The sequence below is a fragment of the Curcuma longa genome, chromosome 21 (assembly GCF_044706935.1).
Source record: "Curcuma longa cultivar G26 ecotype Majalengka, Jawa Barat chromosome 21, ITB_CL_G26_1.1, whole genome shotgun sequence".
In the NCBI taxonomy this organism is placed as follows: domain Eukaryota; kingdom Viridiplantae; phylum Streptophyta; class Magnoliopsida; order Zingiberales; family Zingiberaceae; genus Curcuma; species Curcuma longa.
The window spans coordinates 3667855-3690368 of NC_133881.1; the positions used below are offsets into that span (position 1 = coordinate 3667855).

At 37.5% G+C, this 22514-nt stretch overlaps 4 protein-coding genes across 5 annotated transcripts; 1 reads left to right on the forward strand and 3 right to left on the reverse strand.

Moving 5' to 3' along the window:
* Positions 1 to 3424: 3424 nt before the first annotated feature.
* LOC141815067 (uncharacterized) lies at positions 3425 to 6901 on the forward strand. Its single transcript, XM_074703033.1, has 5 exons — positions 3425 to 3810; positions 3919 to 5525; positions 5602 to 5988; positions 6074 to 6303; positions 6416 to 6901. Exons 1-5 carry the CDS (start codon positions 3695 to 3697, stop codon positions 6665 to 6667), a joined length of 2592 nt encoding a protein of 863 aa, XP_074559134.1. The 5' UTR covers positions 3425 to 3694; the 3' UTR covers positions 6668 to 6901.
* A 177-nt stretch (positions 6902 to 7078) lies between these two features.
* Positions 7079 to 9265, reverse strand: LOC141815007 (putative UPF0481 protein At3g02645). The gene is given in 2 exon segments (XM_074702968.1): positions 7079 to 7803; positions 7806 to 9265. Coding segments are annotated over 2 exon segments (1776 nt in total). The 5' UTR covers positions 8986 to 9265; the 3' UTR covers positions 7079 to 7207.
* An 819-nt stretch (positions 9266 to 10084) lies between these two features.
* Positions 10085 to 16480, reverse strand: LOC141815008 (HVA22-like protein a). Its single transcript, XM_074702969.1, has 6 exons — positions 16376 to 16480; positions 14292 to 14318; positions 14080 to 14202; positions 11636 to 11879; positions 10367 to 10523; positions 10085 to 10291 (listed from the first exon to the last, which is right to left on the reverse strand). The coding sequence occupies exons 1-5, from the start codon at positions 16429 to 16431 to the stop codon at positions 10392 to 10394; spliced, it is 582 nt and encodes a 193-aa protein (XP_074559070.1). The 5' UTR covers positions 16432 to 16480; the 3' UTR covers positions 10085 to 10291; positions 10367 to 10391.
* Positions 16481 to 17128: 648 nt separating this feature from the next.
* Positions 17129 to 22296, reverse strand: LOC141814713 (putative methyltransferase PMT2). 2 transcript variants are annotated; one of them, XM_074702653.1, is made up of 7 exons: positions 22079 to 22296; positions 20758 to 21404; positions 20405 to 20615; positions 19985 to 20279; positions 19317 to 19706; positions 17771 to 17848; positions 17129 to 17699 (listed from the first exon to the last, which is right to left on the reverse strand). In XM_074702653.1, the coding sequence occupies exons 2-7, from the start codon at positions 21397 to 21399 to the stop codon at positions 17390 to 17392; spliced, it is 1926 nt and encodes a 641-aa protein (XP_074558754.1). In that variant the 5' UTR covers positions 21400 to 21404; positions 22079 to 22296; the 3' UTR covers positions 17129 to 17389. The 2 variants fall into 2 exon arrangements, with proteins under 2 accessions (XP_074558754.1, XP_074558755.1); XM_074702654.1 differs by having other exon boundaries at positions 22072 to 22296.
* Between the last annotated feature and the right edge of the window lie 218 nt (positions 22297 to 22514).

A 22514-nucleotide genomic window follows, 5' to 3' on the forward strand; every position in this document is an offset into this window, starting at 1 on the left:
TGCCATTTGTTTCGGCTTCCTCTAGCCATAGCTATATGGTGTCTTGTGACTTAGTCGATCGAATGCAATAGCAAAAGTTCATCTATTGAATCACTAAATGCATCATGAGGATCACCTCCAAATTCGCCTGCATCGCGTATACCGCTCGAATTCAATCCCTATAGAAGGAACAATAATCAATATTAGCAATGAATAATATTAAAGGGCTCAACACCCCTTGGGTTAGTACAAAACAGATCAAAATAAAATTGTTTTATACAAAATAGTTTGTATAAAATAGTTCTAAAAGCGATATTATTTTATATGAATAAAAAGATTTCTTTTTATTTTTTACCAATTTTTTAAAAAATAATTATCCTTCGTACTCTTAACTATTAACATAAACATTTTTTTTTCCTTTAAAATTTTTAGAAATAATTATTTATAATATATTTACTTTGATTAAATTTTCAATTGATATACTTATCACACCTTCAATAGAAAGGTTTGACTAAATTTTCAATTGATATATCTTCCTCATCACACAAAAACACAATTAATGATCATGTAAAGTTATATCACATGTAAATTATTCAAAACTATGGTTACATTTTTTTTGTTTTGTTTTGTTTTATTTTTAATGAATATTTAATGCCTCATTTTCTCGCCCTATCTAAAATATTTGGTGCACGCATATCATGCCGACAGCATATATATTTAAATATAACAGATAGAGCTCATGACTTAATTTTATCAATAAAAGAATGGTGAAAGTCCTCGCACAACAGTATCAAGTATTCATAATTTTAATTAAAATGTATTATTATTTTTTAAATTTATTTTGATGTTCAATAAAAAAATTTATAGAAATTATTCAAAACTATGGTTACATTTTTTTGTTTTGTTTTGCCTAATTAATGAATATTTAATGCCTCATTTTCTCGCCCTATATAAAATATTTGGTGCACGCATATCACGGCCGACAGCATATATATTTAAATATAACAGATAGAAGCTCATGTCTTAATTTTATTAATAAAAGAATGGTGAAAGTCCTCGCATAACAGTTTTATCAAGTATTCATAATTTAAATTTCAATTATAATGGACACGTGATTTTTAAATTTATTCTGATAATTAATAAAAAAAATATATAAAATTAAATCGATCGTATATAAAATTAATTGAATTATAAAAATGGAATGCGTAGAATTATAAATTAAAGAGCAGGATGAAAAATGCAAGCTTTCCGGGTCGTAATTGATTATTAATTATTCAGCCAATGGGTCGCCCTTTCCTTTCGTTGCCGTCCACAATAAACCAAATTCTTTTTCGTGTCTTCATTGAATAAGGACAAAATAAATAATAAAATAAAATAAAATCCGAGTTAAAATATATTATTAGGTGGAAGAGACAGTGACCTGGGAAGACTTCTGATGCTCTTTTGGTCACAACTTGAACGATGAATTATATTCGTGTGAAAAATGCACCGTGGCTGGGGAAACGCCATCGATCCATGGTAAAATATTGATTCATTTTTTTAGATAAATTTTATTTTGATCGATTCGATATTTGAATACATACCTAAATTATGTTTATTAATTCATTTCAATAAAAAAATAAAATTTGTCATCCTAACGATCTCATACGATCGATCTCATAATCATCTGTGAAAAAATAAATCAAGAAATTTCCCACGGAAAAGACAACTGCAACTTGTGAAATAAGATAAATCAACCATTAAATCTTGAAATTTTTAATATGGAATTAAAATTTCATTCATGTCTTCCGTTCCCCCTATCCATTCACATTTCTAACATTAATAGATTTTTATTTGCCTTCGAGGCATGATTGAGTTGATTACTATGGGATAGATTTACTAAAGTGGGCAAGGACAAAGCTAAAATAATGGCCCCCGTATTGATCAATTGCAGTTTTTTGATTTATCACCTCATAAATGATCATGAGACCGTGTGGATCATTGGGATGATAGATTTATTTTTTTCCTGAAATTAATAGGTTCTTACAAAACTGAGTGGCTCTTTTCATAACTTTAATTATCTAATTAATTAAAGGAAGGGTGTGGGCAATTAATTAGCTTATGTATCTAAATTAATTATGTATGTCGAGATACAATTGAATTTTATGATCACTGATCATTCAACATGACGACTTAATTATGCTGTCTGTGGCAGTCGATTTAATTTCTATAGAGTGCTTTTATCGACTGTGAAAACGATCGATCGATCTTATAATTAATTTATTATATATCATAATTAAAGTAGAGTTATTGCAAGAACATTATCGATCAGTTGATTAATCAGAAAATTAAATTAAAGTAGCCAGACGATTTTCAAAAGCCATGGTCGATGCGTGCGTACGTACGTCGACTGGAATATAATTCAGTTAGAGTAGGTTATCAGCTGCCGGGTACAGTTCCGTCAAAAATGGAATCCACTATACTCTAATGATCTTCACCTACGATCAATTTCACGATCATCTATCAGATACATTTAACTTTATAAATAATAGACGTTTTTTTATAAAGTTAAATGAAATATCTATTTAATTTTAATTGAAAATGAGATATCCATCTGATTTTGTAAATAATGGATGTCTTTTTTATTTTTATCTAAAAAATAATAATAAAGGGCATCCTTTTATTATTATTTTTTCCCATGAAAACAAAATAGACATAGCCACTAACAATGTATAATATCTTATGACATCCCTAATTAAACTTAGCATCTATTAAGAATTAAAGAAGGGGTAGGCGTCTACCTCAAAAAAGTTAAATCAATTATTATGTATGATAAGAGGAGGATTAGCTATTATTAATAGAGGTTTACCCACTACATCACTAATTTAATATCAGTGCTCTCACACTATTTTTTTTATAATTCAAATATTTAAACTCTTATTGATTCAACTAATTTAAAGATTTCCCCCCAAAAATCTAACAATTAACGTTCGAATCATAGATATTTAATTAATATCATGATCGAAAGGCTAGTGTTCTTGCACGATATTTTGATTATAGAAGGGAGTTTAAAAGAGGTGAATTAAACTAAAAGTTTAAATAAAAAAAAGTCAAATCGAGGAAAATAAAGCGTAGAGGTTAACTTAAAGGCAAAACAAACTTTAGATCGATTAATTAGAATTCCGGATTTCATTTTCATGTCCTTTTTCTTTTTCTTTTTCTTTTTCCTTTTTCTTTTTCTTTTCTTCAATTAACTAATCACCGATACTTTTCTTATCATACGTCACCGTCGAAGATTTCTGTAAATTTTCAATAAAAACGCGCAATCCAAAAGTCTGAGTCTTGACCAGGAAAATAAAGGCACAATGTGAAAATAAATAATAATAATAATAATAATAATAATAATAATAATAATGTGAAATGAAGGAATAGATCGATTCCTGAAGAAATGAATAATTCCCAAGGCGTGGAAGGGAGCAATTTGGCTGTCAATTTTTCATAGGGAACGCAAACTTTTATTTTGGCTTTTTTTTTGTCTTTCTTCATTAGATTTTCTTGAATCCTTTTTCTTTCGCAAGAATATTTAGCCACTATGAAATTTCTTCTTCTCCTCTTCTTCTTCTTCTTCTTCTTCTTCTTCTCTGTTTCATTCTTCGTAAGGAAGCCTCTCGTTGATTTGCAATTCTAATTGGGATTCAGCTTTAGTTGAGTTGCACAGAGCTGCTGAATTGAAGCCATGGAATTCCAGAAGCTGTCCAACAAGGCCATGGAAATCTTCACTGATTTCTTCTGGTTCATCTTCACCAGTTCCTTGATTTGGGCGATCAGTTTCGCAGCCATGCATTTCTTGAGGTGAGGACGTGATGTTTCTGCTACTTGCGGTTCAATTTTCTATCTTTCTTGGATGCAAATTTTTACTTTTTTCTTTCTTTCTTTCTTTCTTTCCTGCTCTGTCTTCAGACCTAAGAAAGGAAGTGATCCTCAGAGTGCAATTGATTTGAGGAGGAAGGACGATGAGTCTAATAAAGAAGAGGAAGAGCCGCCATCACTTTGTTTCAAGTTTCAGTATCAGTTTTCCGATCGACAGCAGCTGAAGCAACTTGGCGCAGAGGATGCCGGCGAGCCGACGCCGCCGCCAAACGCTAGAATTCACAACTACAGCTTCTCGTCGGGGAAAGATTTCACCGGGTTCATCGAAGAGCCGGCGGCAAAAACTTATCGAGTTTTTCAGGATTCTTATCGCGATCCTGACCATGCTTCCAGGAACAGGAATTTTAGTACAGTTCAGAGAAGTAGCTCTTTATCATCGAAAGACTTCCCGCGCCGGCGACGAAGTTCGACAGACCGGCGGCAGGGACAAATCCACGCCGGCGAGAGGTTTCCGACCGACAAGTCGACAAAGTCGAAGGCTTTCTCATCAGGAGACAGTAGAAAATTCGGTTCCAGAGCTAGTTCAGCATCACCAAAATACTTCAAGGCAGACAATTTTCAGAGCATCGAGGGAGTGAAGAAGGAAAAATCAGATGAAGCAATCTTTATTCTTCCCAAGTTTTCTAGCTTCAACTGGGAAGCTGAATCCATTTCTGATGCTGATTCAGTGAAGGTTCAGAGCTTTGTGTCTTCGAAAGGTTCCCGAAAATCGTATGCTAGCAATCTTGCTAGTGTGCCCACAGCTGAAGATGAGGGATTTCTGAAGACCAGGGCAAATTTATCAGCTGAATTTGGAAGAGTTCATCAAGGAAGGTTTATGTTCCATGAGTTTGCAGGATTGGACTCGGACACCGAAAGCTTCAGTGCAAGTGATGGTTATTCTGTCAAGGATCTGATTGTGGATTCAGACAGTAATGGCCTTGTCTCCGACACCGATGCCGACTCCGATGATCATGAACACAAAGCAAATTCAGCTAGATACAGTGGAAAATTTTTGGAAGCTGTTAAAAGACTTGAAAAACTACAGTCACGGCTTACTCACAGCTATGATACAGAATCTGTTGTTGCAAATGAGGAGTTCTCCAATCGAACCATGTCGAAAGAGAATGAACCAGATGGAAATTTTGAGCATGATGAGAAGGTTATGAATCAAGGCCCTGATGAATCAAAAGGAATTCAGAAAGAATCAACACCACCAAATTTGAATGCCAATGGTGATGGTGAACCTCAAGTAACTGGTGATGCAGTTTCTGAAGCGCCGACCGGATTTGATCTCTCTCCTCATCCTCTTTTGGAAGCAATTTCAAGCACAGATGAAGAATTGGATAGACTAGAGAAAGAACTAGAGAAGGAAAAGGAATTGGATGATGATGAGTACGACGAGTTGGAGTCTCTCTGGGAACATGAGGATCTCATAGAGCAGCTCAAAATAGAGCTGAAAAGGGCGAGGGCCGCCGGCCTGCCTTCGATCTCAGAGGAATCGGTAGCCCCGAAAATAGTCGAGGATCTGAAACCATGGAAGATTGGCAAAATTCAGCACGAAGATCCTATAGAAGAGCTCCATAAGTTCCACAAAATTTATCGAGAGAGGATGTGGAAGCTCGACATCTTGAACTACCAGAAGATGAACACAATAGGTATTTGTCAAACGCTTGAAACTTTGTTTTTTTTATCAAAAACAACATATTCGATAACGATCACTACTTCTCCCAGGATTTCTCAACCTCAAGGATCATGTTCATGCGAAGGGGCCTCAAAAGTCCATCAAATCTGTCCTCCTGCAGAATCTATGGTCCTGTAATTTTCAAATGGATGTAGATCCATCTGACAAACTGATCAAGGAGGTGAAGAATGATCTGGAGCTTGTTGTTGTGGCACAAACATGCCTTTCATGGGAGTTCTTGCGTTGGCAGTATGAGAAGTCCAGAGAATTGCCGGAATTCGAGCATCAGTACAATCACGTAGCTGATGAATTCCAACAATTCCAAGCGTTGCTGCAGAGGTTCATAGAGGATGAGCCTTTCCGAGGACCGAGATTACCGAATTATCTCAACAGTCGATCTCTCGTTAAGAATCTCCTCCAAGTTCCAGTCATAAGAGGTAGCTAGTGTGCATGAATTTACTACTCCATTCCTGATCGAGAATATCACTCACCAGAACTGAATTTCCACTTATTATGCTGCAGAGGATACCATGAAGGAGAAGATGGAGGATGAAAGCAAGGGGAATTTCATCGTTACAATTGAAACCCTTGACGACATAATGGAGGAGTCCATCAGGATCTTTTGGGAATTTGTCAAGGCAGACAAGAATGAAACTCCAGGGTTTCTGAAGATGTTAACTGGATCTCATGCTGAGCTTGAAGACCCTGCAGACTCCAAGCTCATGTCAGAGATCCAAATCAAGTTGGAAAAGGTAGTAGTCTATCAATCTTCTTTATGTTAGATTAGAACAAAGAACATCATTATCCTTTTTTACTGCAAACTTGTGATCCTATGTTTACTGTTCCATGTGTTGTGTGACTCAGAAAGAAAGGAGACTGAAAGACATTTTAAGAACCGGGAATTGCCTTGTGAAGAAGTTCCAGAAGCCTAAAGAAGACAGATCGAATCAAGATCTCTTCTTCTCTCAAGTCGACTTGAAGCTGGTAGCAAGAGTCCTACGGATGTCGAAAATTACAACGCATCAGCTGGCGTGGTGTGATGCAAAGTTGAGCAACATCTGGTTTGTGGAAGCAAAAGTTTGTAGAGAGCCTTCATTTTTTCTCTTCCCCTGCTGAGTTTGTTTGTCACTTTTGTTGTTGTAGTAGTAGTAGTACATATATATATATATATCTCATACATGTAAATTAATGTAGCAGAAATTAGGCCTATACTACACAAAAATAAATGTATGTATAAACAGGATTAATGGTGAATCATTTTACATGGTTGATTCATCCACAGAATTTTAAACCTGGAGAGGTTGAATTCTTAGAATAAAATCATAATCAGATGCTTGTTTTGAGACTCAACTATCTTCTGTGGCTACTTCTCTTTATCCAAGCTCCATGTAGAACTTTTGTCTAGTTAAGTATTTTCTAGAGCAATAATTAAGAGAATCCTTAATTATCAGAATCATTAAAGGGATGTTTCTCTTAAAATTGCCAAAAATCTTAAAGATTACAAAAACTAAGCAAATCATTCCGTACATATACAAAAATCAAATCAAGAAGCAAATCATACACACAGCTCAAAAACCCTCTAAACACCAAAATAATGCCCAGAAATATGCTTGATTAATACGTACTTATGAAGTACTTACTGTTTAACGATGTATCTTAATGTTTCTGGACGTCGACGACCCCGAACCAGCGGGAGCAAGTGTAGACCGAACAGAATGCTTGCAGAGCTGTGAGGAGGAGCAGGAGAATGGCGGCCACGAACGTCAAGAACTGCCATGAACCGAACACGTACTTCTTCATGAACCTTCCCGTCTTCACTCTCCACCTGCTGTTGTGGTACTTGTTCACGTCCTCGATGAGTTTGTCCATGAACGCCACCCTCGTCAGCCTCACCGAACGGCTCATGCCGTTCCACAGCGACGCCACCTGCCCGTCGCTCTTCATCCGGTTCGCCACCACCCCCTGTTCCCGGAGCAGCCGCACGTCCTCCTCAGTGTCGATGATGCCGTTCATCAGCTCGGTGAACCTGGTGAACACCAGCGGCCCCATCGCCGCCGACGCCTCGTACGCCACCAGATTCCGCAGGATGACCTCGCTGTTCACGTCCAAGCAGACGGCGGGGAGGTAGAACGTCGCCGTGTTCGTGTCGAACGCGATGGTCGACAAGTCGCCGGTGGTCGGCGAGAACTTCACGCCGGAGCTGACCAGGTCCGTCACGGAGGGGATCATGATCTCCTCCACCAGAGGCGGCTACTGTTGATGGAGCTGCTTCCGTTGATTAATGCTTGAGGGATCTGATCCCTATCTTGTCCTCGCAGGGCGGAGCTGCAAAAGGACTCCAATGGTTGCATCAAGATGGAGAAGCCAGGAAGGCTGGTGAGGATCTTCCATGGAACCAACGCCACAAACTTGACCGGCCTCGAGGTCACGACGCTTCGGACGAACTGAATCGGGGCTACAGTGAGCCCTGATCCGATGCTCACCACGGAGTTGAACAGTTGCTTCATGTAGCCGCCCCCGGAGCTGCTCCCTTTTCGCGGTTGCCCTTTCGGCGGCGCCGCCGTCTCGTCGTTGGGTTCCTCGATCTCGTTTTCTTCGGATTGGTCGTCGGACTGCGGGACGACGACGTAGTAGAGAAGTTCCAGCAAGTGGGAGTGCTGCTTGACGTCGATGCTGCAGGGGAAGCTATCCATCAGCTTGAAGGGGGAGAGCTCCTTAAGCAAGCCGCCGAGCATCTTCGCCAGCGTCTCGTCGGATGCCTCGGCGGACGGCGACTGCGACTCCAAGATGTTCCGCAGGAGGAAGAGGGGGATCTGGTTCTCCAGCATCATGATGTCGCGAAGAATGACGTTGTGGGCGGACTTCCTCCCCGTGTAGTCCACCAAATGCGACATCCTCGACGACAGTCTCCTCAAAGCTTTACCACCACCGTCCTCCACCGCGGCGTAGACTTGGAGGAACTCGAGCAAGAACGAGGCGTCCACCGCCATCATCCACGCCAAGGTCTCGCCGCTGAGATCGAGATACCGGTGGTAGTGGGCGCGGATCCTGTGCTCGAGCTTGGTGAATTGCTGGACGAGGTGTTGGAGCTTGATGGTGTGGAACTGCTTCTTGGTGCGGCGGACGGCAGCGAGCTTGTAGCGCTCCATCTCGTACAGTTCGGGTCGCCAGTGGTGGTAGGGGCCGAGGGCGATGAGCTGGGGGGTGTACGCCTCCGGCTTCGTCACCTGCAGGCTCTTGGGGACGTTGAACACCGACACCGGGATGCCGACGTCGTCGCTGTCGTCCACGTCCTCCACCGAGTGCCGAATCTGGATCACCCACCGGAGTTCGTCGAACAGAGGATTGTTGACGTGGTGAGAGTTTGGACCCGGACTGGAATTCTGCTGCTGCAGCTGCTGCTGGCCATTGATGGACGCCATGCTAGAGCTCATCTGTGGATCAATTCGCTCGCACCTACACAAGACACATGCAGCTCAGCTCGATCGATCCCTTAATGATCTCCGATGGATCGAGAGCTGAGCTTTAGTTTTCTTTTGGACCCGCGACAGAGCCTTTACAACCCACATTGGATCATCCCCAAAGACTTTATAATTATAAGATAATGAATTGTTAGTGGTCAGCCATCATGTTAGTCTGGGAAATGTGATCCACGTGTAGATATTATTGCAATTTCTATCTAAAGCTTGTTACAATTAGAGGATATTGTCACACAAATCAATAATTAACCAAAAAAAGGTGAGGGGTCAAAAAAATATTTATCATATGGATAAGATTCATAAACAAATCAGATTTAAACCTCTCTCTATCTCAGATGAGCTCACAGGACAAAAACATGGCAAATTTGAACTAAATAAACGCTGGAAACATGCAGCAAATAAAAATATCTAAGAGATAAATACAGGCATTACAGTTGCTCAATTAGCATGTCACATAAGCAAATAAAAATATCTAATAGTTGATGCTCCTGATGTTAAGCCTCAGGACTAACAAAAGACAAATACGCAAGAGACATAGGGCTCTTCTTGATTATGATAACCTGATCTAAAATTTTCTTCACGTGAAACATAAGACCTGTTTCTTATATTCAATGATATAACATAAGCAAGAGAATAACAAACTGATAGTTATAAACGAAAAGGTGTATTGTCAATACACAAACTCCATCTTCACCGATCTGATGTATTACCCAGAAACAAAGCATAGACTGGCAACCACAATACCTGTTACCGTGTAATGCCGTCTGAGTTCTTGGAAAACTGAGGTAGACTCAAATTCACCATTCTGAAATGCATGACCACATGGCCTACATGACCCTGATGTAGAGAAATGGCTAAAGCTGTTTGAAAATGAATGTATCCTTAACGCTGGTTAAAAGGTGAGTCTCAATGTCCCTCCAGATAATGTCAAGTCTATTTCGTTTTTCCAACATGAACGTATATTTTTGCAGTCAGAGTTCAGGATGTGAAATGCTCAATAATTTAGTAAACCAAAAACATATAGGAAAGTATAATATAGGAATTAGTTTCATAATTGAACTGCAAAAGAGGCGATCTGCATTAAAATTCAAATATCAGCAAACATTTACCAAGAGATACAGTATACAACAATCAGAAAGAAGGGGGGTGATTTGAACTGGAGAATGCAACAGAAAGGATCTCCGTACTAAAGCCTGATAACTGCACCTCAATTCAAGTATAATCCAGTAGCCTTCTCTTGTCCCAAGAACATGTAAAGAAACTGTTTGAGAGGAGAATCATATATTATAGCCAAACATATAATTTTTTTATTAATCTATAATATATGCGATCAAACCTTCACAAGATGAGACAATTTTGTTTCAGTATCTATGACCATCATCGAACAATGTAGAGTTTTCTCCCCATGGATTATACTCTTTTTCTGCATGAGATTGTTGCTGAGCTTGCACCTCCTCTAAAATTGTCCGACGAGTTTTAGGCTCCCTTTGATACTGCAAACAACAGTTGCAAGGCATTAGTAACTTTGAGCTGCTGACGAAAAAGTCAATATATTGTTAGGCAAAACATATAGATCATGTTTTTCAAATGAAAATCACATTGTTTGGACAAATATTAGACATCATCACTGAACCCCAAAGGAACCAGAAGGTGAAAATATGATGTAGTTGCATCCTCCATTCAAGTTTATCTGTGCATTACCCAACTGCTGCAAAAGTTAAATGCTCTAGCAAAAATGTAAGTAAGCTGGGAAATTGTTTCTGATATCAAATGAGAGCATTTGCAGAAATGGCATCAAAGCATACTACATACAGAAAGAGATAGAGAGAGATCAGAAAATTTACCAAAAGCCATTAGAAGCCAGGTGAAATCATTGGAGAAATTTCATAACAAAAATGGGCGTATGAATGATGTACTAAACCTACTGATGCTGATGTTAGGATGCAAAACAATAGAGCACATGTATAAACGATATCACTTAGTAGAGATAATCATACTGTGCTTGTTAGTAAAGTAATACAGGTGAAATCAATTCAAGAATGTAACAAAAGCACAAGGTATGGACATGGTTTTGATTTTCAAACTATATCAGAGTTTTGATTTATGACCGAAACGATACGGTTTTGATACCATATCATATCATGCCAATATAGTTTTGATATTTTTTAAAATATATTAATTTAAAGTAAAAATTTTGACCTAAATATTTAAAAAATAAAAATAAAATATTTTGGATCACGGCAACCTCCGTGACCCTACGGAGATTGTGGCAGCCTCCATGACCCTATGGAGATAGCAACAGCCTCCGTGACCCTACGAAGATCGCTGCGGAATTGCAATGGCCCACGGTGCCGAACAGCAAGGCATAATGCAAATTTTGTCTGTTTTCGCCCAACGCAACACGAAATTTTAAACCATGGGTATAGATTTTCTTAACATTTGAAATACAGCATACATCACTCCCCAGGATCTATCCTACTGCAAACACTACAACCAAAATCTCATTATACGATGAACAACTCCACGAGATTATGATGAGTTAACTATGGCATGTCCAGTAACACATGTGAGGAAGGACTATAACAATGTTATAGCATGAGCTTACCTTGCTTATCAGCGACTCAAATGCTTTTGGTCCATTCTCTTCAATATATTTCTTTGCTGCTGATAATATATCTTCTGGTTTACTAATTATGTCCTCCTTTCTTGGGATATACCAGATGTTCACTGTCTGCCGATTGACTAATAATGGTCTCACAAAATGTTGATAAACATATGCAGCACCATTAAAGTAGGGCAAGACCAACCAGCAGCTAAAGAACAGTTTTGCATATGACCAAATGGGGAACCTACGCCAGACAGTATGCATTGAAGCAATTTGAATTAGAAATTTGGATATTACTAGTGTTACTTGCATAGAGTTCAATAGAAGGACAACTGGAAAGATACATATAGCTGATCCTAAATAATTATGACTAGCATGGTTACCTTGTAAAGGTTAGTCAACAAAAGAACAGAGAAAACAAGCTGCATTTCCTCTAGTAACGCACATAATGTGCATAAAAACAATATCCTGACCAAGCTCCATCATATTTTTTTGTTAAAGACATAATTACTTGGGTCTATTGTTGCTAGTTTTAAATGCCAATCAATCTCGAAGTGCTCTGGGACCAGGAAAGCAATATGAGCATTTTCCCAAAATGCACTCTTCCTACTCACCCCTAACTGTTTTTTTTCCCAAAATGGCATTCTAGATTATTTTCCCCTGTAATACTCCTGATTTTCTCTCAAAAAGGTAGCACAAGCTAATTCGCAAATCGCAACAAGATTTAGAGTAAAAATAATAAGTTTAGACACCTGAAATTTTGAAATGTACAACTTGGGGTGTTCCAAAGCTAAATATTGGATAAATTCATAATTTTCACAGTATAAGTTATTTACAAATCAACTTCCATTGTAGAAATTGACACAGAATGGGTAAAGGTGCACAAGTAAAGATAGGATAAAACAATATCAATTTTTGACACTCGAAATGTCTAAGATGTTAAATTTGAAGTGCCTCAAAGCTAAATATCGGATAAATTTATGATTTTCATAACACAAATTGTCTTGCAAATCAACTTGCATTGTAACGATATAGAAGGTGCTGCAAGCTAATTTGACAGTCAGCTTAGGACAATTTTGAGTCAAAAAGTAAATTTCTCAACATCTTAGAGCAAGATTTAGAGTCAGAAAGTAAATTTCTCAATATCTGGAAGTCTAAAATGTTCACTGTGAGACGCCTCAGAGTTCAAAAGGAGATCAATTTGTGATTTTTAAAATGCAAGCTGATTTACAAATTAGCTTACAACACCTTTCAGAGGAGAAATGAGGGGTATTATGCGGAAAATAGATCTGAGGTACCTTTTGGGAAAAAGTAATTATAGGGGCACATTTTGGGAAAAATAATCAATATTAACACGTTAGGCAATTTGCACTTTCAGTAATGCCAATGTTACTACCAGAATTCTATCCAAGCAGCATGCAATCAGATTACCATAAGGATGCATATGGGGCATGAGGACAACTATGCAGAAATATGCATGTGCATAAATGTATAAACAGAACCAACAGGGGTAACAACGTGACTGCTAGTGTGATCCAATAGAGAAAAAAGGCTTTGCAATGGAGACAAAACAAGAAAACAATCCAATCAGGAGAACCACACTGCTCCTCTCTTCTCACCCCTCCTAGTGCAAATGATCAGCTTAAGGAAGAGAAGCCTTAAGATGGAGCCAGAGTTTATAACCCTGGAGATAAGTAAACGCATACCAAATACCATGGACTTGTGAAGGGACACAACTGATCATGTGAACCAGTTCATCAAGGTTGTTTGAGATAAAAGATGTGGAATAAAAACCATGTTTATTCTGTCACAAGCATACAGAATCAATTGGCTGTCAATAAGGAAGTACAAACATCTATTCTAAATACACAACATATTGAGGTGTGACATCTAAAATTCACTCTCACAAGCCCAGTCTCTCTTTTTTCTTCTTGTTCTTGTTCTAATATGTACTTCCGTAACATAGGGAAGCACAAGGAACATAGGATTAGGCTGACTGATCCTCCCAACCCTTCAAAAGATTCTTCCTAAGTTCTCCTCTCAGAACACAACACTGATGGGTTTGATCCCAAGTCAGGCACCTAATCTTTCTTTTACCGATTCATCATACTTCTATTAAAATATACATACACACTAACAGTTATCTTTTGCATGTCTATATAGTCTAGACTACTCAATAAACATGATGTAGGCAAGACAATTAAAGATTAACACAATATGTAACTATATGGGCATATAAATAGCATATATGACTACATTTGATGCAGTTAATAATTGCACAATGGTAAGTGGAAAAATTTACAACTTAAAACAGTGGATAGTGAGATGTAATAATTCTGTAGAAGAAGTGGACAAGCAAAAGCAGGGAATTATGAGCAGTAAAAACTGAGCAATAAGTGAGCAGTAAAAACTATCCACTGTTGGTCATCAGTAGATGAATTTACCATTCTATAACCTTTGCGAAAGTAAGTTCAAACAGTGTAATAAATGAGTACAACACCCAATAAGTGAGCCACTGTTGGTCATCAGTAGATGATTTGGTTTCTATTGCTTTGATGGACGCATACCTGTCAAGATTAAGCAGATGAATGTTCAAATGAATGACGAAGAAGAAAGAAAAGAGAAAATTGTGTACCAGGTTATAGTTTCCACTTACAATGGATACACAAGAGTAACCACTGGCCTGAAAACCATAATTAGAAAAAGACAAATTAAATTTAACAGTTAGAAATAATGCATTTACTAAAAATGTCAAGAAAAAGAATAATAGTGCTCCAATCAAGAACAAAGAAGTTAACATGTAAGATTTTGAGCTTGAGATACTAATTGATAATGCTTCTTGGTTGGCAAAGTCTTAACTAGAGATTGAGATTATTTAAATAAACAGGATAGGAAAAAAAACATGGGTAGATGTTAGATCCTATACTAATTACATTCCATAGATATTTCAGCATTTATCATCATAAAAGTTCAGCCATTTTTTTCAAAATCTGATGCAACACTACATTAATTCTAATCAATATAGCAGAATGATAAAAAAAAGGCAACTATCTGATTAGTGCCCTAAAATAACATGCTAAGCAAGGCTCGATAGACCACAAATTGCAGAGTTACAACAAAAACAAAGAATTTCTCTTTAAATCATTAGAAAACCTGTTTTTAAAAGATCCCTGAAGTATTGCTATTCATAAAACAAGGATACAGACAAGGGGCATGGAAGGGAAGTGAGACATCTCTTCTAATTTAGATAATACATGGACACAAAAGATACCATGTTAGGCTTCACTTGCAAAATCTAAGCAGCCAAAAATAATTCGCATGCAGTTGCTAAACAGGAAACACAATAGAAATCTTTCTAACAGAGAAAAAAAACAATCATATTCAAATAAACAACTCCTAACTAAAAGAATTCTTTTTTAACTTTTGATGTTGTCATCCTTCTTGTATTGATGTCAGATAATATAGTTTAATGTGTTCATATTAATGTTGTACATTAAAATTTAGTTCACATGATAAATTATAAATATCAAATATAGTTCTAAAAATATTTTGACTAAGTTGTAGATCTCAATCCTAGATCGGCTCTCCATCCTAAAAACTTTGCACTTAGGTATATAGGATCACATAAGAAGTTTGTCAGATGAAAAAGAAAGATGTGTTGTTAGTGAGTGTAAGAAATATTATAATAGCCAATTGTTTGATAGGTTGCGTTAATATATCATTTATGCATTGAAGTAATGTAGGAGATAAGAGTGGCTAATACCCAAATATATACATGTTCACTTTCAGGCTCAGTCCAAATTTGTGGACAGGAAGCTCAAAAAAAGTTATTATGGATAGGTTAGAATGTACAAAAGAATTAAAGGATCAGAAACAATCTAATAACTTAATACCATTAATTTCTAATGATATTAAGAAATTCTTAATGTTGTGTTTACTTGAAGAGGAGGAAATAGGGGGAAAAGGAAGCAGTGAGCTGAAAAAAAAAGAATAAAATTATATTATTTCCATTTTATCACTTCCACTCACCTTTGTTCTTCAATGGAACCAAAAGGAAAAAACACACACACGTTACTTGTGTTAGATTTATTAAAGGATCAAACTTTTCTCCCTTACTTCTGCTTGATCTAGGCAGATATAAAATGAAAGATATGGATAAAATTAAATTCCTTCCCCTCCAATTCGTGCCTTCCAAGAAAACAAGAGAAGCTGACAATTTTATTTATTTATTTATTGTTTCCTTTCCTCTCCTACTCAGTTAAAGCAAGTAATCAAGAAGAACTTGAGGGCACAAGATTACGATCAAGTTTCACGTCACCATAAAAGATTATTATAATTTGTTATCTAAAAGTTATCCATCAAACAAGAATAAAGGCAATATCATAAACAGTTGGGTCAAAGAAGTATATAATTTCCTAGCAACAAGCGAGTAACAAAAGGAACAGGAAAGTTCCAAAGTAACAAGGAATGGGACAACATTAATTTCCCGGCTCTAAAACGAAATGCACATTACTAGCGGATGTCGATCGACATAGTCTTCCCGATGATGGAAGAAAAATTCAATTGCGGAAAAGCTAAGGCAGTGCGACGATGGAGATCCCTGAAATGGACAATACTACGAGGAGTCGAAATGCATTTAGACCATGATTATGGATTAACCTGGACGAATCGTCCAAAACCATGCTCACCAAAACGTATTCCAACGAAAGTGCTACGAACATGGTGAGTACAGATGCTTACCCAGCAAGAACATCGAAGTTTCTTGCGACTACCTTGAGAAAAGATCCCGATCCCATTCTCTTCTACTGCGCCGGGCGGTGGCTTCTTCTTCGCTGTAACCTACCTTCTCTTTTCCCGAGGAAGAGTGTCGATGAATAAAAGAGTTGCTGGAAGAGTGTGGAATTATGCTGTTCCGCATAGGAAAGATTCTACGACCTACAGATCGGCCGTTCATCACCGCCGAATATCGTCGGTCTAGATCGTCTAGCTTGGAGCGAATATGGTTGGGTTGACCGGATCTTGACCAAGGGCTATCGGATCTGACTAATTCTTTTGTATTGTGCGGTTTAGTCAATTGAAAAATAACCCGATAATTTTTACGCCCAAGTTTGATCAGTTTATTATCCCTTGACCTAAGGTCTATTAAAAATTAATTCAAAATATATATAAATAAAAGGTAAAAATTAAAAGGTACCCTAATTATTAAAAATGTTAAAAGGATGTCCCAAAACTATATAAAATACTATTATTTTAATATTATTATAATGGTTAGAGTATTATAAGGTGTAACAATTAAAATATTTTTTAAAATTTAACTTGATCAAAAACATACATAGAACACTTTCAAATTTAAAAAATATTTTATCAAATTGATTAAAAATAAATAAATTTAATCAAAATTATTTGAACAATATTAAAAACATCATAAAAATTATTATAACATCTACTAATTAATTATTACAATTAATTCATATATATACCTGGGATGAGGAATTAGTCCTTGCTCTGCATTCAACTCCAGTGAAGAACCCCACATACAACAGAATACGTAGAATTTCACAGGAACCTCATGTTCAAGTTAAATCTCTCTCTTTAGCAGATGAGAGAATCGATAGGATTGAAAAGAAAAAAGGGGGGAAAAATTACCCTGTAAAAGATTCACTACTGAACACCGAAGAAGGGGGAGAGACTGTGTTATTGGAGAAAGCTACCCTTATCTCCAAGTAAGCAACAGGTTGATGGCTGTGCCTCAACTCATATTTGCTCTTCAATTGGTTGGTCAACCTCTCTGCTTGGATTGCTATTTTCAATTACTGACGATTGATCAGGCTCACCCTCCCACTGGTTTTTCGGTTTGTCGACGACCCAATACTGCTTAACTGCAACCAAAATCTTCTCCTGCAAAAGAGGGCCATCCTCGTGATCTGACATCTTTGTCTTCCATCTCATTCCAGTAATCATCCTCTTCACCTTCACCAGGATATCACCGTGATCTCGGAAAATGACAGCGCCTTCGGGCCTCAGTATTCGGTCCATTTCTAGGAGAATGTCTTCCATTTTGCACCTGGTACCGGAACGACTATGTTCAGCAAAGAAGTATCCCAAGTAAGTACGTAAGGAAACTAACAAACTCACTTGTTCATGTACATGCTAAAAAGACCTTGGGCATGGATAAGGTCATATGTCCTTGGGTAAGTCGAGAAAGCTTCACACCTGCAGTGGAGCAAAAAGGTTGCATTAATATCGAACATCACAGAAGAATTGCTCAACACATGCATAAAAGACTGAAAAAGGTGGAAGGAGGTTGCTCTGTGCTTACATTTTGGATATGAATGATGTATTATGACACATTCACATTGACAAGCTGACCCAACAAACACGGATTATAATGAGGAATATTCATCTCTAACATGATATATTTGCAAATAATGTAAACTTACTGACATCCACGCTAGATTGAAGAGCATATAAAATGTAAAAAGTGTAAATAAAACCAAATTGATCTTCCAATAGCTACACTTCGAAACTTACGACTGCTGCTTATATTATAAGATGAGGAAAAATATGTAAAAACAAAGAAAGTAAGGAATTAACAGCAGAAGTTAAACATTCTGCTTGTGGAATGAGGAAATAAAAGCTATATTTAAATTATAGTTTGGACAAAGTAATGCCTAGTTTAGAAGAGAATAGGGAGGAGAATGTTTCAGAATAGAAACCAAAACAATGCTATAGACCTTGGTTTATGGATTGTGAGAAAGACTAGTGAATTCGTACATGAGAAAACGGTCTGTGAGTCATACTTTAGTTCTTTCCACAAGTTTTCCGTAGGTCATCAATAATATCTGGTTACCTGAGAAATGAACTACAAGAAGAAGAATCCTACCGAAATGTTTTGTCCTGAACTCTTTCGTTCTTTACTATTTTAGACCAAATAAAACCACAAACAAATTGCAACCATATGAAGAATCCTACAGAAATGTTTTGTCTTGAACTCTTTTGTTCTTTACTATTTTAGACCAACTAAAACCATAGACATCATAATGCAAAATATACATGGCAGCTTAACAACACCATATATAATGTGATATTCAATCAAAAAAGTTAACACAGATAAGTAGAATATGCTTAATTTATTAAACTTCACAAAGAATTCAAAACAATTCAAAACACATTTATAAAATGAATTATACTAGTTATTTCAAGATTATAGGTTCGAACATATTGTGAAGTAGAATATGCTTAATTCATTAAACTTCACAAAGAATTCAAAACACATTTATAAAATGATTTATACTAGTTATTTCATGATTATAGGTTCGAACATATTGTGTGAAACACTAACCATTAAAATTAGATTGCTAACGTCAGAAAATATGATATAATATACTGCATCAACAACAAGTCGTGAATCCCCAATTATTTATGGTCGGACACTTATACATTATCCTAAATGAAATCTATGCAAGAATGTACCATTTGTGGTGTCAACATTATTTTAATTACTTTGGTAAAAAAAAAAATAATCTATAGCAGGCATACCTTCAACCTAATACACTTTCATTTTTTTATATATAAATTTTGGCTCTATTTCCAATAGTCTAACCCGTAAAGTATGGCAGGTGCATCAATGTCAACATTAAACAAAGAGCTAAAATCTAACTGAAATATTTAGAGCAAATACCAGTCATGATACATGCCAATCAGCCCTCTATCATATATGACGTGTAGTGCAGCCTTCTCAGCAATTGTGGGCACCACATTCATTACCCATAATTTAGGTGATTCAATTGCAGCTGCAAAACTACCGAACCCTGCATTCATATCCATTATATTTCGATATCTTCCTGTGTCAAGATACTTGTTTATTCTTTTGTAAGCTTTGACATGTTTCCTCCATAATCTGTTGTCTTCATGAAATGACTCAGCTGAGAAACCAGGAACCAAACCACTAGCTACTGTAGGAGGCAAAGCATTCAGTCTAGCTGGAAATGCTTTTAATTCTCCACCGGCAACATCTTCAGGATTGTCAACTTCCGGGAAAGGCACAATGCATGCTTCCATTTTCTTGTACCTAGAGCACCATTGTGTCATAAACAGTACAAAAAACAAGTTGATAGAAAATGTCAAACAGTTAAGGGTTTGATCCATGGTATCTTCACAATTGAAATTCAACCAAATCACATGGTGTGAATTTTTAGTACAGTAATAATAAATATGAGAGAGGGATCTGCTAACATATCTTCTATATCACAAATGTACTTATATGAACTTAACTAGCACATAAACATCGAAAAACACACCAATTATATTATTTTAGTCATGTAGAAAGACAGGATAAGTTGGCAATACCAGACATCATCTGCATAAGAAGAGTCACAAGTTCTGATACGAGGTTCATCTTGCCTCAGAGGACATGAATCAGTATTGATTCTCTTTCTCCATATTGCAATTTCATTTTTTTCAGAGACCTTCTCCCAGCAAAGAAGCTCAGCAATCTCTTCTATCTTTTTCTGCTCTTCCTCAAGGTCCTCCTGTGTTCGCAGCCATGCTTTGTAATTATTCTTCCAATTTATTGGAGGGCCTGAAAGCACCCAGTATCCACCTGGCCTAAGAACTCTATCAACCTCCATCATATACATTCCATCTGGGGAAAAAAACAACACGAGTAAAACAGTGACTGATCCCAATCTTGGACTGCTATCCTTAAGGGTGAGTGTTTGTTGGTAACAAGAATGAAATAGAATCTAATTGTCCACAGTCCACACTCACCATGTGCTCCCCAAGGAATCAAGCACCTTGAACAGTGAGCCATATCAAAGGATCTAGATGGGTATGGAAGTTTTATTGTACCAAGGACACCAATAATTGCAGGAACACCTCTTTCTAGAGCAAATTGCACCTGTGCCTCATGAGAGTCTCTTGGTGCAAATGACATGGCTAGAACATTCTTTTTGAGAAGGTATGCTCCCCAGCTTGCAACCTGAATTTTCCAAACTTGTCAAGTTAAAATGAATTTGGAGGGATCTAATTTTCTTTTTTAAACTTTTAAGTATCTTATAAGTTCAATGACATAAGAATCAATGATGATCCAGGAAGAAGTTTGCGACAAATTTTTTGCGTACCCCACAACCGGTGTCCAATGCAGTTCTCACTGTCCCATTATCGATAGGAATAACTGATGCAAGTTGGTTGATATATGCGTCTGCGCCTTGAGGAAACTGTGTTCCACCACCAGGGAATCTAAAAACATTGCCTTCAAATTGAACCCAGTTCTGGACAGCTTTCTCAACTGTCAGACTTTTATAGGGGACGTTTGCATAAGGGACAAAGTCCCTACTTTTTGGCCATGGGAACGGAGCAACATATCCTCTGGGTGCTGGTATCAGACAGTAAAGCTTTTCTTCTTCCTGGGGACAATGCCGTTCTCGATAGTTCATATTTTCTCTAGGAAACAACATTGCTCGGCTTTGATCTTGGCAAGGAGTATAGTCTGTATAATGTTCATCACATGGTTCAAAAGTTTTGGGTTTTGCACCGCCATCATCGTCGATATCTGATCTACTATGATGAGTCTCAAAACTAAGATTTGGTAAGATTGTGCAATCAGTTTGTTTAGTTATCTCAATAGCAATACTATCACCCTTCCCGAAACCGCTTCTCTGCCATGCTCCCAAAACATAGAAGAAGCAGCACATACCAATTATTACGAATATAGAAACAGAACTTCTGGGCCTATTCTCGGCAGCATTTCCTTTAACAGCCATAGAACCTAAACAAGATACATTGTAAATAAGCAAGATTTGATGCAACATAACACTGAAAAAACTAATGTTTTGGATATCCAGAGATGGAAGATCAACTAAACCAGAAAACAAGGAAAACAATAAAAGGCAAAAGCACCTTTTAGAGTCCATGCAATCTCCAAAAGAAAGTTTCATAAACCAGTGACTGATAGAAACCTTTTGATGACAAATGCTCTTTATTTATTTTTTTCTGTTGAAGAAATGCGGCAACTTAGCCTAATTCTAGGGCAATCACAGAATGGTATTTCCATAAACCTCCATATTTATAGGGAAGACTTCCCTCATCATTGATACAAACAAGGGGAGTCCAACTAACCATTACAAAGTCTATATTTTTAAGAAATCCCATCTCTAAGTTACTCAATACCTCAATTTCAGAATTTCTCAATCGACGATATGCATAAATTAATTTCAGAATTCCTCGAGCCTAAACGAGGCCTCAACAGTGACCAAAGCCAAAGGGTTCTAAAAGATCATAAGAAAAATGCGATTCTTGCAACGAGAGCGCGCGCATCTGCTCTCCCTGGAAAATTATTTCCAAGAAAAATAAAATGCAAAAGCCAATTACTTGCCAAAACAACGGAAAAGAAGAAGAAGTGACCTAATCCATGAAAAGAAAGCGTTTTGCCATACCGACTACCTCGGATTGGAACTGAGATGCAGAACAAGATCTCAGATCATTGGAGCCACACTGGGAATCCCGTCAGGAAGAGCTCGTCGATAGCCAAGGAAAGGAACCAGAGATCTCGTCCTCGGGCGGTAGTTTTATAGCGATCGTTGGAGCTGCAGATCTACAACAACACCATACGATAAGCCGAAGAGGTAGCGCGGCCAGGCGGTGCCAGGATCCCGTCAAGAAGTTTGGGTCGGATTATTTGCGGAGAATTGACGAACAGGAAAACTTTGACGAGATGGCGGAGACTGGGATCGGGACGATGACTTTACTGACACGTGGCAACGGATGTGTGGCCCTGCAAGATTCTGCTTGCAGTGAATCATGCATCCGAGTCGGGAACACGCACGACTTGGTCTTCGCATGGAGCCTGGAGGAATCGGAACGGGGTTTTGTGGCCTAA

Excerpts from the sequence above, each read along its gene's own strand:
- LOC141815067 (XM_074703033.1), top strand. The coding sequence starts at position 3,695 with ATGGAATTCCAGAAGCTGTCCAACAAGGCCATGGAAATCTTCACTGAT. Across the intron at positions 5,989-6,073 it reads CCAAGTTCCAGTCATAAGAG|AGGATACCATGAAGGAGAAG; the intron begins GTAGCTAGTGTG and ends ATTATGCTGCAG. Across the intron at positions 6,304-6,415 it reads TCCAAATCAAGTTGGAAAAG|AAAGAAAGGAGACTGAAAGA; the intron begins GTAGTAGTCTAT and ends TGTGTGACTCAG.
- LOC141815008 (XM_074702969.1), bottom strand. The coding sequence starts at position 16,431 with ATGGGATCGGGATCTTTTCTCAAGGTAGTCGCAAGAAACTTCGATGTT. Across the intron at positions 14,203-14,291 it reads GTTACTCTTGTGTATCCATT|GTATGCGTCCATCAAAGCAA; the intron begins GTAAGTGGAAAC and ends TAATCTTGACAG. Across the intron at positions 10,524-11,635 it reads TTGAGTCGCTGATAAGCAAG|TATCAAAGGGAGCCTAAAAC; the intron begins GTAAGCTCATGC and ends TGTTGTTTGCAG.
- LOC141814713 (XM_074702653.1), bottom strand. The coding sequence starts at position 21,399 with ATGGCTGTTAAAGGAAATGCTGCCGAGAATAGGCCCAGAAGTTCTGTT. Across the intron at positions 19,707-19,984 it reads TCTTATGCAGATGATGTCTG|GTACAAGAAAATGGAAGCAT; the intron begins GTATTGCCAACT and ends ATGGTGCTCTAG. Across the intron at positions 17,700-17,770 it reads TTTAGCATGTACATGAACAA|GTGCAAAATGGAAGACATTC; the intron begins GTGAGTTTGTTA and ends TTCCGGTACCAG.